Source organism: Oncorhynchus tshawytscha, unplaced genomic scaffold (assembly GCF_018296145.1).
Source record: "Oncorhynchus tshawytscha isolate Ot180627B unplaced genomic scaffold, Otsh_v2.0 Un_contig_8799_pilon_pilon, whole genome shotgun sequence".
NCBI classification, from domain to species: Eukaryota; Metazoa; Chordata; class Actinopteri; order Salmoniformes; family Salmonidae; genus Oncorhynchus; species Oncorhynchus tshawytscha.
This window is the reverse complement of record NW_024609746.1, coordinates 1-16,007: the sequence shown is the minus strand read 5'-3', so window position 1 is coordinate 16,007 and position 16,007 is coordinate 1. Positions and strand designations below refer to the sequence as shown.

Genomic DNA, 16,007 nt, shown 5'->3' with positions numbered 1-16,007 from the left:
ACTATTTGATTTTAATACCCAGACTGCAACGTTGGAGCTTCTGCCAAAGTTCAGCTTTTGATTTCAAAGCCCTTTTTTGACACACAGCCCACTTATCATTTTTTTTGTCGCTGTTGTTGTTGTGTCCACTGAAATTTACCACATCAATCAATAGTAGACCACTGCCAGAGGAGACTCTTTAATGAGCATATTAGTTTAAATGATTCACTGCAGAGGGGAAACCACGCTTTTTGCTTTTTTATTTGGATATGATATTTAGGAGTCTCTCTATATCCAGTAATTGATAGTTGAATGTTTTAGCACCTTGTACATTCCAGTATTGAGTCAAATTGTGTATGATGGCTAGCGCAGAAAATATGTGTGTTCTGCAGTGTCCAATAATTTACATTTTAAATCAGCAGACACCTACCTATGTCATGAGAAACCACAGCGGATCCTCATAGGAAAGTGTCGTCCATGCCATAGACCTTAATCATAAAGAAACAGTGACCTGACTGACTTACAACCCTCTCCAACTTTCCTCTGCAACAACCTGCCTTGTCTTTGGAGCAGACTGGGTTACTGGGAAGAACTTTGTGACAAACGTTTTTTTTTCTTCAAAAGTGCTAATTAAATCAAATGTTTATTTGATTGATTGATTCTCTCTCTCTCCCTTTCTCCCTCTAACTTGCTCTCCCTACCTCTCTCTCTCTCCCTCTCTCTCTCCTCTCTGCAGCCCTTCTGTGGTCTGGCGGCTGCTCTAAAATGCTTCCTCACCATCTTCCTGCTGTAAGTGTATCAGAGAGATCAGAGCTGCGTCATCGGCAGTACAATGACTCGGCACAAAGTAAGGTAAACACATCTCAGACCCCAGTGGGAATGGGCCAAGGAGAGAGAGGAAGGAGTCATATTTAATTAATATCTCATCAATTCAGGAAAACTACGCTCTACCACACTTGCAGACACATGCTGATATTGAGAAGTGCCCCGTGACCAGCTACATGGGAACCACATCATTCTCCTATCCACCCGGCAGCTGTAGCCGTCTCAAGGCCAAGTGGCTGCTAATCCAATGGTCCAAACAGGAAGGTGATGTTAGGGCCGGTTAAGGTCAATGGCTGTTTACTGTCGTACGATGGATGGGCTGACCAGCCTGCAAGGCACAGCTGTGTTTTTTACAGGATAGCTCTATTTAGCTGTTCTGCAAATGGATGATGAGGTTAGGCATGGTATAAGGTTTTTGGAGAGTCATCCATGCCAGCTGATGAAAAGATATGTGTCTAGAATGAAGCATTGCACTGCAGTATGACTTTTGTGATGTATTAAAAATGATATAATTGTACAAGCATTCACATCATGCAGTCAAACCACTGTACCATAAATACTGTACACAGGGGAAGGGACTGGCTGAACCACTTTCGAAAGCAATTTATCTCACAGATATGCTGGAGTGGGGTTAATATGTAAGGGAAAACAGTGATGCCTGACTGATTTGCAGCACTAAATGGAAAGAGCTAATTTCAGAGGGAGGGAAGGCCGCCATATTGATTGCTTCCTGCCAAATCTCATTTGATGAAGAGGTCCAGGCGGAACACTGCTGGTGCCATTTGTATCTCATTTGCTCAGAGCAAGTCTGAGTCACTGGGTGGGGATACAGTGTGATGGTCACAGAGGAGGAAACCCTCCGGAGAGGAAGGAGGGATTCATGGGGGGATGAGAGAGATGTTCATTATGCATGCTCAACAGGATCAGCCTGAGGAAAGAACTGTTCAGAATCACTGATCTACAAATCACCTTGCATCAATAATGCGATAGAGAGAGAGAGAGAGAGACAGAGAGAGAGGGGGGGCAGAGACACTGAGGGTGTAAGAGAAAAGGCAGGAGAAAGACAAGCAGAACTCTAACTGCCCAAATTGATAAGAAGGTAGGCTATATTTTCAAATGTAGGAAATGGATTGTCTAGTTAAGCCTACAATGACAGTGAATGAGTAAGGTTGTTTCAGTTGGCAGAGTGGATAGCATGTTATTACAGTTAAACCTGATGGAAGTACATTTGCCTGTAATTTAATTGGACTCCATAACGGAAAACTAAACTGAAATTGTGTATGTGCTTGCTACTCCCTAGAGATTATGAAAATGCAGCAGAAAGAGGGTACATTTTTTTCAGATTGCCACTAGGGGAAAGCAAACACCAAATACTGTACATTTCAAAAGTATCTCATTTTAGGTAGAGGTGAACTAGGCAATGTTGACTAGGCATTTTTTGCAAAAAAATGTAAGATGCAGTTATTACTTTATATTAAAAAGTTAAATTACAGCAATAGGTTGATGGGTACAAATTGTATCATACAATTGAATAGGCTCTCGTATGCTTCGGTCCAGACACATTTGAATATCTTTACAGACACGATTATAAAAAATATTTCCATAGAATCTAAAATCATGAAATCTATGTGCACTCTTATGGTTAAAACATGTATTACTTGTGATAATAGCTTATATGGCTTAGAGACCCGTTTCATACAGAAACAGTTTTTTTTAATGGAATACTTGGTTCTTAGTGGTAAAATACTGCTTTTGGTCTTTGGACTCTCCTGAGTGATTGTCATATTATCTGTTTGGCACTAAAGAAGACATCGTCATAATCTCTGGTATGACATCCGGGCAGGCATTGCCAGGGATGCTGTTGGCATGGTTACCCTAAGAACAGGTGCTGTAGACCATTACTTTCTGGCTGATGTCATTGAGCAGCTGGCGTGCTGTTTTCTCCAGCCCGGCCAGCTGAACTGTCTTGGCCTCCAGAGTACGCTGGTTGGCCGCATACGACCTCTCCAACTCTGGAAACACACAGTGATGTCATTAGAGAGTAGGTGTGTGTGTGCACGCGTGTGTGCATGTGTGCATGTGCATATGCATGCATGCGTGAATTTACGCTTGTGCGTGCATGCTTGTGTCGTGTGCGTTAGCACACGTGTGTGTGTCGTGTGTGTGTGTGTGTGTGTGTGTGTATGTGTATGTGTATGTATATGTGTGTGTGTGTGTGTGGGTGTGCGTGTGTGTGTTACCTCTGAATCTCTGTAGTTTTACACTGGACTGGGTGAGCAACTCCTTGGCCTCCTGCTGCAGTAGCTCCGCCCTCTTCCTGGCGTCAGACACGCCCTCTGCCTTCGTCACTACCAAGCCCTCCACAACACTGTATTTACCCTTCACCTCCAAGTCAAACTCCTACACGCAATAAAACACACACACACACACACACACACAAAGCAGAAAGCACATTGAGAATGGGTTGGCAGGTAAAATTCTTGGCTGTGTGTGTGTGTGTGTGTGTGTGTGTGTGTGTGTGTGTGTGTGTGTGTGTGTGTACCTGCAGGGCCTGCTCTGCGTCCTGCCTAGCGGTCTCAGACAGTCTCTCAGTGTGCTGTGTGTGGTGGCTGGTGCCCAGGCTGCTCTCTCTCAGCAGAGTCACGTCTCTCTCCAGCTGCAGCAGACGCAGTGTGGCGTTACTCAGACACAGCTCCGACTCCGCCGTCTCCGACTCCACCTGTAAACACACAAACACATGTTAAAATGTATTCAAGCACAGGCACAAACACACACACATTGTATTGGTCTTCTATCCTCGTGAGGACCTAAAATTCAAAATCCTATTTTCCCTAAACCTATTTCCCCTAACCATTAGCCTAACCCTAATCTTACGCCTAACACTAACCTTAACCTGTAACCCTAACTCTTAAGCTTAAAATAGCCTTTGTTCTCATGGGGACATGGGAAATTTTTGGTCCCAACAAGGAGTCACCAGCCCACACACACACAAACACACACACACACACACACACACACACACACACACACACACACACACACACACACACACACACACACACACACACACACACACACACACACACACACACAGATGCAAGCACACACATCACACAATACACACTTTTAGAGACCTTGTATGGAATGTGTATTTCTACAAAACTCCCACATATCTCTCAATGCATAGCCTGAAAACTCTAAAAACATGAGCCTAATATAATAAAACCACAATCAAGAGAAGTGCCCCTGTGTGCTTAGACACAACTGAAAGCCTCGTCAGAGGTGACTTACAGATGTGATGAGGTCAAGTGTTCCCCTGGTGTTGTTGTGGGCCTGTTTGACGGCATCGATGGCAGCATTCTGAGCACGCTCAGTCGTTTCCAGAGCTTCCTTCACCAGGGCAGCTGTCTCCTTCATCTCAGACACCTCCTGACTGAGAGGAGATTGTATGTGAATTTGTCAATGTGGTTCTGTGTGCATTTATTAGGGAAAGGGGAAAGTCAGTTGTGCAACTGAATGCCTTCAACTGAAATGTGTCTTCCACATTTAACCCAACCCCTCTGAATCAGAGCAGCGCGGAGGGCTGCCTTTATCAACATCCATGTCTTCAGTGCCCAGGGAACAGCGGGTTGACTGCCTTGCTCAGGGGCAGAACGACAGATTTTTACCTTGTCAGCTTAGGGAGTGTGTGTGTTAGCCTGTGTGTGGGTCTGTATGTGTTTGTGTCTGCCTGCGTTCGTTCGTGCATGCTATGTGTGTGCATTTGTGTGTACGTGTTTGTGTGTGTGTGTGCATGCGTGCATCTTACCTGGCCGTGCGGGCCTGCTCCAGCAGCCTCTCTGCAGTGTGTATGTCGTTGGCACTCTGACTGAGGATGTCCTCCACGCTGGTGAGGGTTCCCACCCTGTCTCTGATCTCCATGGTCAGGGCCTCCAGCTGCTCGGGCGATGTGGGCATCTCCAGGGCCAACACCTCATTTGAAACCGCTTCAATAACCTCCACTTTGGCACGGTCGTCTGTCACCGTGGAAACAGAGCTAATTAGACTCAAAGAGCCATACACAGGGGATCTACCACAATCAATTACAATCAGTTCTAATCACAAGCATAACCAATCATGAGGAAAGAAGAGCTGGAGCCCTGATTGTCAGTGATAATTTAGTTTGTCTGTACAGTACACTGAAAGATTGAGGCCTGCTCTTTGAAAAATGTGTGTATACTCACTAGTGAGTAGGCCTCGTATCTCCTTGATGAGGCTGCGGAGCTGCTCGTTGCTCTGTTCCACTCTATCTCTGCTCTGGTTGGACTTCAGCAGCACCTCTTGAGCATTCAACTTGGCCTCGCCCGCACGCACCTTCACCTCCCACACCTAGAGGGCACCACAGGACATGTTAACTCAAACACAGTAAGGTAAACACTCCTCAACAGACCAATGCTTGTGCTGGAGCAAGCAGATATTCTATGCTCTAGTTACTATGATAATCATGTAAGTTATATGCGTGAATCTCAAGTTAGGATTCGGCCCGGAGTAAAAAACTACAGTTCCCACCATCCTAGAGAGCTTGTCCACTTCCTGCAGGGTGGAGAGGATTTCCTGGTCGAAGTCCTTGGCTGTTTTCAGAGTGCTTTGTGTCTGTGTGACCAAACCGTCACACCCCTCCCCACCACAGCGAAGGGTGCCGTCCTCCGACACACACCCCACCCCTCCACAGGGGGACGCAGCACACCCCTCCTCCCCCCTAGCTGCTCCACATGTCTGCACAGAGAGAAAACACACCAATCGGGTAAGAGCACTGTAAAACCAGGGACCAACCAAAAATCAGTATGGTGAAGAAGTGCAATGATAAAAATACTGATAGGCAGATTTACCTGCTTGCTGAGCTCTGATAGGTCAAGAGTGTTGAGCTCTGTGGCGAGCCTTTCCAGTCTCTCTGTGTGTTTCTGTTGTCTCAGGTCAAACTCCGCCTGGTTCTGGCTCAGTCTGGCCTCCGCTTCACGCCGTAGTGTAGCCGACTGTTCCAAAGTGTTGTCGGGGTAACTGGTGGTCTGATTGGCACGGATCTCCGCCCTCTTAGACTCCAAGTGGGCCTTGGTGATGGTGTCCATCGCTCCTGCCATACACAAATAAAAAACACACACACAGGGCACAGGGGTGTGTCAGAACTAGTAATGATATCATGCATACTGTACACCCTCTCTTTTCTCCCTCCTCTCTTACCCTCTATGTTAGAGTTCTTCACAGTCTTTATGTGGTCTCGAATGTCTGTGACTTTTCTCTCTAGCTCTTGGGCCTGCTTTCTCAGTGTGTCCAGACTGGCCTCGGTGTCGTTGGCATTGACAACGAGACGGGACAGGGATTCCTCTGAGACGTTCAGCCTCTCGTTCAGGTCTGCCACCAGCTCACTGTTACACACACACACACACACACACACACACACACACACACACACACACACACACACACACACACACACACACACACACACACACACACACACACAGAGAGAGAATAGTATTTTCATTAGAGTTGACATGGACTGACCATAACATCAAGCATCCGAACAGATCATTTCAATGTGTAAATGTGTGTATGCAGGTGCGTGTTTGTGTGTACATACGTGGCCTGCTGCATCATCTGTTGTACATCTTCCATCTTCTGTATAGCAGGGTTGTTCTCTACTATCGCACTGATAGCATTAGCACTAATCTCCAGACTGCTAACGGTGTCTTTGTACGGCGCCGTCACCCCACTGGTCTGGAGCTCTGTCACATGATCCTTCAAACGCTGAGTCTGATTGGACAGTTCCCCTACCACACGGTCCCACTCGGCAAAGCACTGGTGGCATCGTTCGCAGGCGGGGAACGTCCCATGGTACCCTCTGGCACACTGGTTACACCTGGGCCCAGACACACCCTCCACACACACACACTGGCCGGACGAACGGTGGCACTGCTCGCTGGCGATGCCACGCAGGTCACAGTCACACGCTGGAGGGAGAGAAGCGGAAAGAGGAGAAGAGAGAAAAGGGTTAAGCACATACACATACCTATAGTTGACTTGAGGTGAAAACAGTTGTGATAGTGGAAAGGAAATGAGGGTACAAGGAAAGGAACTCAGTAATATGATAACAGGTCTGTGCCCTTTAAAAGCCCCCCCTAGGGAAACAGAGGTATTGAAAAACTATATTATTAACGTCTCAACAGTCCTGCGTTGGGGGTAAATAAACCCACAGGTAGCCGTGACCTATAAACTCTATCACCATTTTGACCCCCCAGTCTGAAGCACAGCAGAGACAAGCCCTCTAACCTCTAGAGTGGAGGAGAGGAGAAGGTGAGGAATAGAGTGATGGAGTAAGTCACAGTGAAAGAATGTGGGGAATGGAGAACAGGAAAGGGTGTATATACGCGGTTAGCAGCCATTACTGTTGCCTAAGCTTTTGAAGAGGGTGATTGATGCACCAGAGAAAAATATATAATCAACATACAATTATAAAGCAACCAGCTGCAATAGGATTGTGAGTTTGCTCAACATTTGATGTACAAAACATTAAGAACACCTGCTCTTTCCATGACATAGACTGACTATGATCCCTTATTGATGTCACTTGTTAAATCCACTTCAATCAGTGTAGATGAAGGGGAGGAGACAGGTTAAAGAAGGATTTAAGCCTTGAGACAATTGAGACACGGATTGCGTATGTGTGCTAGAGGGTTAATGGTTAAAGACAAAATATTTCAGAGCCTTTGAACAGGGTATGGTAGTATGTGCCAGGCGCACCGGTTTGTACCAAGAACTGCAACACTGCTGGGTTTTTCACACTCAACAGTTCCCCGTGTGTACCAAGAATGGTCCACGAACCAAAGGACATCCAGCCAACACCTTGTAGAGTCCCGAAGAATTGAGGCTGTTCTGAGTGCAAACCTTTGGAGTCTTGAACACTCAGTGTCGCTGAACCAACATATATTTTTAAGTTGAATTGTATGTTCACTCAACTTTGAATTTTAGTTGAGCAATTCAAGTTGAGCATGTATTCTATATTATTTGTATATTTCCCAGTGTAAAATTAACTCTTTATGACAATACATTACATACGTACATCGTAAGGCCTTTCTTTGAGGGCCTAGTTACATCCTAACACAGTGGTGTTAGGATGTAAAACTCCTGTTTTACAGCCTGCAAGTCACATTATCCTGGCTTGCAAAGTGATGTGTAATTCCTTTTGGAGTTAGTCACCTGCCACGGTAGTCGTTCTCAGTTAGTCCTTTTTATCTGAGGACACACACACACACACACACACACACACTCCCTTGTGGCTGAGCCCTGCTTATATGGTCACCATGACCCAGAGTGCTCAGGCTTAGGACTGCAACCGCTATTGTTACACTGTAAACACAACCACATACTACTGATACCTACTGTGACGGTAGTGAACCTAAACATGACTTGAACGGCTGACAGTAACATGAGTGACCACACCACTATACACAAAGGCGGTCATGAACAGATAACACGATAATCACAGCCACACACATGTGGTTGAGCCTGTACCAACGGCCGTGACATCTTAATTCACACACACACACACAGACGCCGTCGTCAAGCCTGTCACTTTAACCTCTGACCTCTTAAATCAGACCATGGCATGACTCTCTTAACCCAGTTGTGGGTTAAGAGGGTCATGTGTCAATCCTCAAAAGTGTCTCTCTTTATCTCTCTCTCACTATGTCAAACACACACACACCCTCATACACATACACACACATGCATGCAGTATACACACAGAGCGATGATAGGGCGAGGACAGAGCCAGGAGGCCAGACTAACTTTACAGGCAGTTTGGGAGTGCTGCAGGAATTCCTAAGCCACAGGAATAAGACCACGACAGGATTTCTCTGATCGCTGGGAACATCTGCCTCTGATTCTCACATGAGCCAAGGAGTTATTCCCAGAATTTCACTCTCAAAATCCCCCACCCCCCCTCTCTCCCTCCCTCTCTCCTCTCTCTCTCTTTTTCACTGTCTCTCTGAGGGTGTGCCAACTTCTATAAGACCTACATTTCTCCAGATGCGGTGATTGATTGAAACTGGCCTGTTTGTCAGTCAGTTGTTCAGCAGGCAATAGACCATGTAGAGACATAGACAGGGAGGAGTAATTTATAGCCAACTAACACCACACTGGTGACACACATGCACACACTGATACGAGGACAGACATACGCACGAATGCACACACACACACACGCACACGCAGACACGTGCACACAAACACACAGAGACAGACACATGCATTACACACAATGTTAAAACAACACGGAAGCATGAACGCCACTTCAGTATCTCCAGAGACATCCACTCCGCTGAAGTCTGATAACACACACACACACACACACACACACACACACAAACACACAGAGACAGACACACACACAAATGTTAAAACACACACATCTGTATCTCCAGAGAAAAAGTCTGATAACACACACACACACACACACACACACACACACACACACACACAAACACACACTCTGTGAGAAAACTGTAACGCAAAAAAAATATATATAAAACCCAGCTTCCAGCCCAGTCACTCATGGGAACCACCGGTCATGAGAACGAGACCGTGAGAGACTGTTTACTCAAAGAGACCGATGCAAAACAACCAGAACCCCTCTCTAAGAGTGTTTCTCCAGACCCCAGTAAATTCAGAGAGAGACCCACTTGGAGAGGAAGCAATGGCGCTCTTCGATACCCTGTTGCACGTGTTTCAGCTTCATGATGTTTAAGGCAGTCTTGGGAAGGAATCCACACACATACTTTGTACTTTCTACTGCTACTCAAAATCCCAGCCAGCGTTACTTACCTTGACATTTGACCTCAGGGTCTCCCCAGAACTTATCTCGGCACTCGTTGCATTTTCTTCCCCCGAAACCTGACCTGCACGAGCACTGCCCTGACAGCTAGAAAACACACAAGACAATACAAGACAACACAACATGTCAGCATTATGAACATGCAATATACACTGAGTGTACAAAACATTAAGAACACCTTCCTAATATTGAGTTGCCCCCCCACACTTTTGCCCTCAGAACAGCATCAAATTGTCGGGCGTGGACTCTACAAGGTGTTGAAAGCGTTCCACAGGGATGCTGGCCCATGTTGACTCCAATGCTTCCCAGAGTTGTGTCAAGTTGGCTGGATGTCCTTTGGGTGGTGGACCATTCTTGATACACATGGGAAACTGTTGAGTGTTAAAAACCCAGAAGCATTGCAGTTCTTGGCACAAACTGGTGCGCCTGGCACATACTACCACACCCTGTTCAAAGGCACTTAAATATTTTGTCTTGCCCATTCACCCTCTGAATGGCACACATACACAACACTTGTTTTTAATTGTCTCATGGCTTAAACATCCTTCTTTAACCTTTAACCTCCTCCCTTTCATCTACACTGATGGAAGTGCCTTTATTAATACATTTTCATGTATCAAAATTGTGCCCTCTCCTCAAACAATAGCATGGTATTCTTTCACTGTAATAGCTACTGTAAATTGGACAGTGCAGCTAGATGAACAAGAATGTAAGCTTTCTGCCCATATCAGATATGTCTATGTCCTGGGAAATTGTCTTGTTACTTACAACCTCATTTTAATCGCATTAGCCTACATGAGCTCAACTGTCCCGTGGAAGGGACACCGATCCCGAAGAGGTTTCAACAAGTCACATCAATAGAGGATTATAGCCTGGATTATAGCCTGGATCCAGCCTTTCGCCTGGATTCACCTGGTCAGCCGATGTCATGGAAAGAGCATCATGTTTCGTGCACTCAGTGTACCATCTCCAGGTTAGAGGAGGGTATTCTTGCTACACACTGTACAATGGACAGTGGCCTGTATTGTATACAGAGTTTCAGAGTAGGAGTGCTGACCTAGGATAAGATCCCAGGTCAAGATAAGTGCTTACGTTAATACAGCGTATTGAAACTCGTGGTATACAGACCACATCAGGCCTGCAAGTCACATTGTGCTGGCGTGCAAAGTGTTGTGTAATTCCTATTGGAATCCAGCCAGAGTGGGGATATCCAGCACTTGGAATTTGTATTCACCCGTAACCTGCACTCAGGATAACTGCCAGGGTTGGGAAGACATGAGACATGAGACGACATAAAGCAGGGTTCCCCAACTGGCGGCCCACGTTTGGCCCACCTAGTTTTCTGATCCAATTTTTAAAAAATGTTTTTATTTGTTGCACATAAAATATTGTAAAAACACCAGTAAATCAGCTCAAAGTGATTATTATTTTGGAAATCTGTTCCAAAATATTCACATTCATAATAAAGAGATATTTGTGATTGTATACAAACGTAAGCAAGCTTTGAAATTCTTCTGTTTTAGTCAAATATTATTGCAAATGATTTGTCATTATGTTCCCGGCCCCCTGGCCATCCGGTTAAGAAAAAAACCATCCAACGGCTAAACATCGTTGATGATCCCTGAGCTAAAGCATCTAAACTGGAGAAACCTTTTCAGTAACGGGTAAAATAAATCCAAGTAACAGATTGGATTCGGTTAGAAAATGTATGTTATTTATATTTGTGTAGCATAATATTAATTCATCAATTCACATGCAAAAACATAGATATTGAAACAAACAATTCTAAAAATCTAACTGTAATTAGAGCATGCTGGGAAATATGATCAAGATGGGCGTGGTTTTGGTTAAACTCTGGTTACTTACACCAACACTGGGGGTTCTTTTACACCACTGAGTGTAAAAATGTTACATTGAAAATCAACACCAGGTAACACTGGCCAAATGTCTGTGTGCTGTGTAGATGAGTTGGGTGACAACATGGGGTGTGGGCGTTGCTTTGGAAGGATGGGATATTTTATTTTATTTAACCTTTATTTAACTAGGCAAGTCACTTAACAACAAATTCTTATTTACAATGACAACCTACCAAAAGGCAAAAGACCTCCTGCGGGGACGGGGGATAAACATATATACATAAATAAATAACATGTAAATGAAGGACAAAACACACATCACGACAAGAGAGACAACACAACACTACAAAATGAGAGACCTAAGACAACAACATAGCAAGGCAGCAACACATGACAACACAACATGACAACAACATGGTAGCAACACAACATGGTAGCAGCACAAAACATGGTACAAACATTATTGGGCACAGACAACAGCACAAAGGGCAAGTAGGTAGAGACAACAATACATCACGCAAAGCAGCCACAAACGTCAGTAAGAGTGTCCACGACTGAGTCTTTGAATGAAGAGATTGAGATAAAACTGTCCAGTTTGAGTGTTTGTTGCAGCTCGTTCCAGGCGCTAGCTGCAGTGAACTGAAAAGACGAGCGACCCAGGGATGTGTGTGCTCTGGGGACCTTTAACAGAATGTGACTGGCAGAACGGGTGAGGGTGAGGACAGTTGTGGCTCTCACCTCATTGCACGACGTCCCAAAGGAGTGGGTTGGGTCACAGTCACAGGTCTGGCAGCCCTTTCCGCTTCCAATGTTGAACGTATCAAGGGCACAGCGGTCGCAGTTCTGGCCAATCACGTTAGGCCGGCAGGGACACTGGCCAGTCTGCAGGTCACAGTGACACTCCCCCGGAGACAGACACGCCTCCGACATTGTGCCCACTGAATAACACATACACCCTACAGAGAGAGAAAGACAGTTACACACACACACACACTACATATATACACACACTGTCTAACTGTACTCACTCCTGCAGCTCTGGCTGGCGGCGTTGCCGTAGTAACCCAGCTTGCAGTGCTGGCAGCCATAGCCCTCGGTATGGTGCAGGCATTTGAGGCAGATGCCTGTGCGAGCGTCGCAGGACCCCGGGTCCAGCTGGTCGATGTTGTCGTTACACTGGCAGGGCAGACAGCGCCCGCTGGGCACCTGGGGGTTACCATAGTGACCTGGGGCACACTCGTCACACCTGGCTCCTACGGAAGAGAAGGAAAGGTGAATTCCGAACTATTTACACACACAGACACACACAGACACACACACACACCTACAGTTATTAATCCGTAAGGAAGCAGAACTGTCCATTGGCTGCAGTGAGTAGTACATTGTAGTCATGGCAAGGTTGTAAACACTCATAAAACAGTCATAGAACAATTGTAAACAGTCGTAAACAGTTACAGGCAGTGGACTGGCCTCCTGTTCCAGTGAGAGCGGTATCTGTGGGATCTCTCACAGACACTCACTGTCCCTGTAGTTACTACCTGCCCATTATGACCAGGAGCAGAGGGGATTCTGCTAGCTCTGTCATTTCAGGGAAAATGTGTACTAGGACTGGGAGAACAATGTATGGCGTGTTGTGTGTGATGTGGTGTGTGTGTGGGTGCATGTGCGCGTGTCCGTGTGTGTGTGTGTGCGTGTCTAACCTCTGTATCCAGGGCTGCAGGCACAGACCAGCTGGTAGTTGTCGGCGGTCTGGTAGCAGCTGTCTGCGTACTGGCGCCCGCTCCCCGGCCCGTCGGGACACATGCAGGGGCGGCAGTGACCCCCCAAACCCAACACTGGGTCGCCATGGTAACCATCCAGACACCTGTAGGCACAGGGTAAGACATGATAAGAGGCAAGGTAAACACTCACACACACACACACACGCGCTTGGTACTGATAAAGAGGAAGCATGACAGTGAAATATGCAGCTGTGCCCTGCACTGTGGTTTGGTGTGTGGTATATTAGCTGGCTCTAATTTTAATAAGGTATAAGGGTATAATTTCACACAGTACCTTTCACACATGTGCCCGGTGGTGAAGGCGCGGCAGCCCTGGCACTCCCCGGTCTGAGGGTGGCAGTAGTCGCTGTTGCCGTTGCACTGACAGGGCTGGCATTGAGGGAAGCCCCAGTAGCCTGGCAGGCAGTGGGCACACTGACGCCCTGACGCCCCTGGAACACACTCGCACTGACCTGTGGCCTCGTGGCAGAAAGCGTTCACAGAGCCCGGAGGACTACACTCACAGCCTGGGGAGAGAGGAGGGAGAGGTGGGAGGGGAGGGAGGGCGTAATAGGGAGAGGGGAAGGAGGGGTGGAGCAAAGAGGAAGATAAGAGGGGAAAAGAGAGTGGGAAAGGGATAAAAAATACCACACTTTTGAAGTTGGAATTTCAACCGCAGGCTCAAAATAACCCTCTCCCTGACATTTAACCTCTAACCCCTGACCCCATGCTTGTCTGTCACTCACGTCTGCATCCTAAGGGGCTGAAGAGGAAGGTGGCGGGGGCACAGCGGTCACAGTTCCTGCCTGCCACATTGGGCCGACACTGGCACTGCCCGCCGCTGGGGTCGCACACTGCACTAAGAGAGCCCTGGGAGTCACACTGGCACGCTATAGAGCAGAAGGGAGAAAGTAGGGAACGGGAAAGGGAGAGAGTAAAAGAGGGGGGAAAGATAGGGGAGGGGAGAAGAGGGAGGAGGGAAGATGTGTGTGTGTGTGTGTGTGTGTGTGTGTGTGTGTGAGAGTGTGTGTGTGTGTGTGTGTGTGTGTGTGAGAGAGAGAGAGAGAGAGAGAGAGAGAGAGAGAGAGAGAGAGAGAGAGAGAGAGAGAGAGAGAGAGTGGAATGCAGAAATGTGAGTTGTTGTTGTTGCTATTTGAGTATTAGGAATGCTTCAGGAAGGAAATGATTGTTTATTAATGATAAACAGACAGACTCACGGGAAAACATGCACTCATAGACACACACACAAACATACAGACTACCCCCCCCGTCCCATCTGCCCCTCCACCGAACCCAAGACACACCAGCCCCGTCTCCTACCCATAGCCCCCTGATGTAGCAGGGCAGACACACTGAAGATGTAGTTGTTGCAGATGTCCGTCATGGGGCTCTTGATGACGCTTTGGCTGCTCTCCAGACAGCGGTACCTCTGGAACGTATCCCACGCCCCCTCACCCTGAGAACCCTCAAACAACAGCAGCTTACGCACCCGCGGAATCAACACCAACTACAGGGAGAGAGAGGGAGGAGGGAGAGAGAAGGGGAGGGAAGGGTAGGAGGAGAGCAAGGAAGAGACAGATACAGACCGAGGGCTTGTCTTAGAGATAGTACAAGTCTGTTATTCCACACTCCATTGACTATAACATGACTACTGTAGGGATGTTTTCCATAATGACTCGTGTGCTAGTGGAAACTAGTTTATCAGACTGTATGGAGCGTGGTTTGTGACTGTTACTTACGGAGTCGATGAGCGTGTAGGGGCTTTGGACGTCACTGAGAGAGGAGTAAAGAGGCAGACTAAGACGCACAGTGTAGTTCCGCCCCTTCTCCAGACACACAGGCCTCGGGAGCAGCACATGTCTGAAACACACACGCAGAGGAGAGTACGGTTGAAACGGTAGAGGTGGTGTGTCGGTGTGTGTATGTGTGTTTGTGTGCATGCGTGTATGTGTGTGAAGATGGTGTATGAAGATGGAGGCAAGGGTGTATTGTAGGGACCAGGGAGATGTGTGTCACTTGGGTACCTACCTGGATCCTGGAAGAAGAGACACCAACTGCTGATCTCCTCCTTGAAGCGTGTTTTCACATGGACTGGCTGGCTGCCCCACTCTCATTGAGTACGGACGTATCACTCTGATCTCCACCTGCTCCCACTGATCCGGCAACTACAGCAACACAGGGTTAAGGTTAGATTTAGTGTCAGGGTTAGAATTAGGTGAAGGGTTAAGGTTAGGAGATAGGGTACATTTCAGGTTTAGGGTTAGGAGCTAGGGTTAGGGTTAAGGTTAGGGTTAGGGTAAGAGAATGGGTTAGGGTTAGGTTTAACTGTACAAGACAAGTGTGTGTGTGTACATGTGTGTGTGTGCATGTGTGTGTGTGTGTGTGTGTGTGTGTGTGTGTGTGTGTGTGTGTGTGTGTGTGTGTGTGTGTGTGTGTGTGTGTGTGTGTGTGTGTGTGTGTGTGTGTGTGTGTGTGTGTGCGTGCGTGTTTTTACCTGTGGTTCGTAGCGAATCAGCATGTCGTAGTCCATGGAGTCAGGTAAGTTGTTGATGTGGAACTCCAGGTGGGCTCCCTCAGGTACCTTGACAAACCCTGCCCCTGTCCAGGTAGGACTACGGTTCAGAGGATAGGGCCTGGGAACCACCGTCACACCCTGAGAGAGAGGGAGGGAGAGAGAGATATGACACATTTAGAAAGACAAAGGCAGAGAGATTGAAA

At 47.0% G+C, this 16,007-nt stretch overlaps 1 protein-coding gene across 1 annotated transcript; it reads right to left on the bottom strand.

The window, feature by feature from the left end:
• Positions 1–222: 222 nt before the first annotated feature.
• Positions 223–15,942, bottom strand: LOC112215049 (laminin subunit beta-1; the record flags this gene model as incomplete). The annotated part of the gene is given in 20 exon segments (XM_042317517.1): positions 223–2,816; positions 3,045–3,204; positions 3,347–3,523; positions 4,096–4,237; positions 4,613–4,820; positions 5,028–5,172; positions 5,353–5,559; positions 5,673–5,914; positions 6,022–6,206; positions 6,422–6,791; positions 9,664–9,760; positions 12,268–12,485; positions 12,558–12,782; positions 13,230–13,393; positions 13,585–13,816; positions 14,036–14,179; positions 14,610–14,796; positions 15,029–15,149; positions 15,318–15,454; positions 15,784–15,942. Coding segments are annotated over 20 exon segments (3,534 nt in total). The 3' UTR covers positions 223–2,679.
• Between the last annotated feature and the right edge of the window lie 65 nt (positions 15,943–16,007).